Source organism: Sinocyclocheilus grahami, unplaced genomic scaffold (assembly GCF_001515645.1).
Source record: "Sinocyclocheilus grahami isolate Dianchi unplaced genomic scaffold, SAMN03320097.WGS_v1.1 scaffold770.1, whole genome shotgun sequence".
NCBI lineage: Eukaryota > Metazoa > Chordata > Actinopteri > Cypriniformes > Cyprinidae > Sinocyclocheilus > Sinocyclocheilus grahami.
Window position 1 is genome coordinate 513249 of NW_015505949.1, and position 873 is coordinate 514121.

Sequence of the window (873 nt, forward strand, 5' to 3'; positions counted from 1 at the left end):
ATTTTGATCAAATAAATGCAGCCTTGGTGATCGAAAGAGACAATGTTTTTCAAAAACATTAAAAAGTCTTATTGACAACCAAACATTTGAACAGAATTGTATGTAAAATGCAATGTAGCAATAGCAAATATAAAAATAGTAAACACACAGTTAATCAGCCAATCAGACACAGTGGCTCAAATCAAGCCAATTTTTTGTGTATTATTAACCACTGCACTCTTGCACACATCTTGACATAGCAGAATAGTGGAAAATACCCCAAAATGGCAATTTTACCAAGTCTAATGTAGTTAGTTACCTTACAGTTGAACCTTGAACCTTTTTTTTTTTTTCTCATTGTAATGTATGTTTTTCAGATTGCTGCACAGATCTGTCGTCAGGCGGGATTGGTGAAGAAGTCCAAAGATGTGATGGATTACAGTGAGGAGAACTTTGCCATTGTGTTTGCTGCCATGGGGGTGAGGAGCACTTCTGATTAAAAGTTTGCAATCTACATCCATACCAGTGGTATATCTTCATGATGTTACTTGTATCTTTAGGTCAACATGGAGACTGCGAGATTTTTTAAGTCTGATTTTGAAGAGAATGGGTCCATGGACAACGTGTGCCTCTTTTTAAATTTGGCCAATGATCCCACGTCAGTATCTTCTAAAATATTCTTCAAAGTAAAGTAGGGCTGAACGATTAATTGCATTTGCGATAATATCGTGATATGAAAAAACACGATTTTTCAATCGCAGAGGCTGCTATTACACTCGGTCACGTGACACGCGAGAGTAAAGAGGTGTGTTCGACTTGAAGATCGATCTGTGTATGACATCAAAGTACGGCGAGAGAAAGCATAAGGAGACATCCGCGCTCTCTTATAGCTCT

The 873-nt window shown here is 37.7% G+C and overlaps 1 protein-coding gene across 1 annotated transcript in view; it reads left to right on the forward strand.

Moving 5' to 3' along the window:
- The window catches only part of LOC107561397 (V-type proton ATPase subunit B, brain isoform-like), a gene marked incomplete at its 3' end in the record, with an annotated part of 7176 nt that overhangs the window by 4808 nt on the left and 1495 nt on the right, over positions 1-873 (forward strand). The window contains exons 7-8 of the mRNA XM_016245840.1: positions 357-458; positions 540-637. Coding sequence (XP_016101326.1) covers positions 357-458; positions 540-637 — 200 coding nt within the window. The remainder of the gene's footprint in view (positions 1-356; positions 459-539; positions 638-873) is intronic.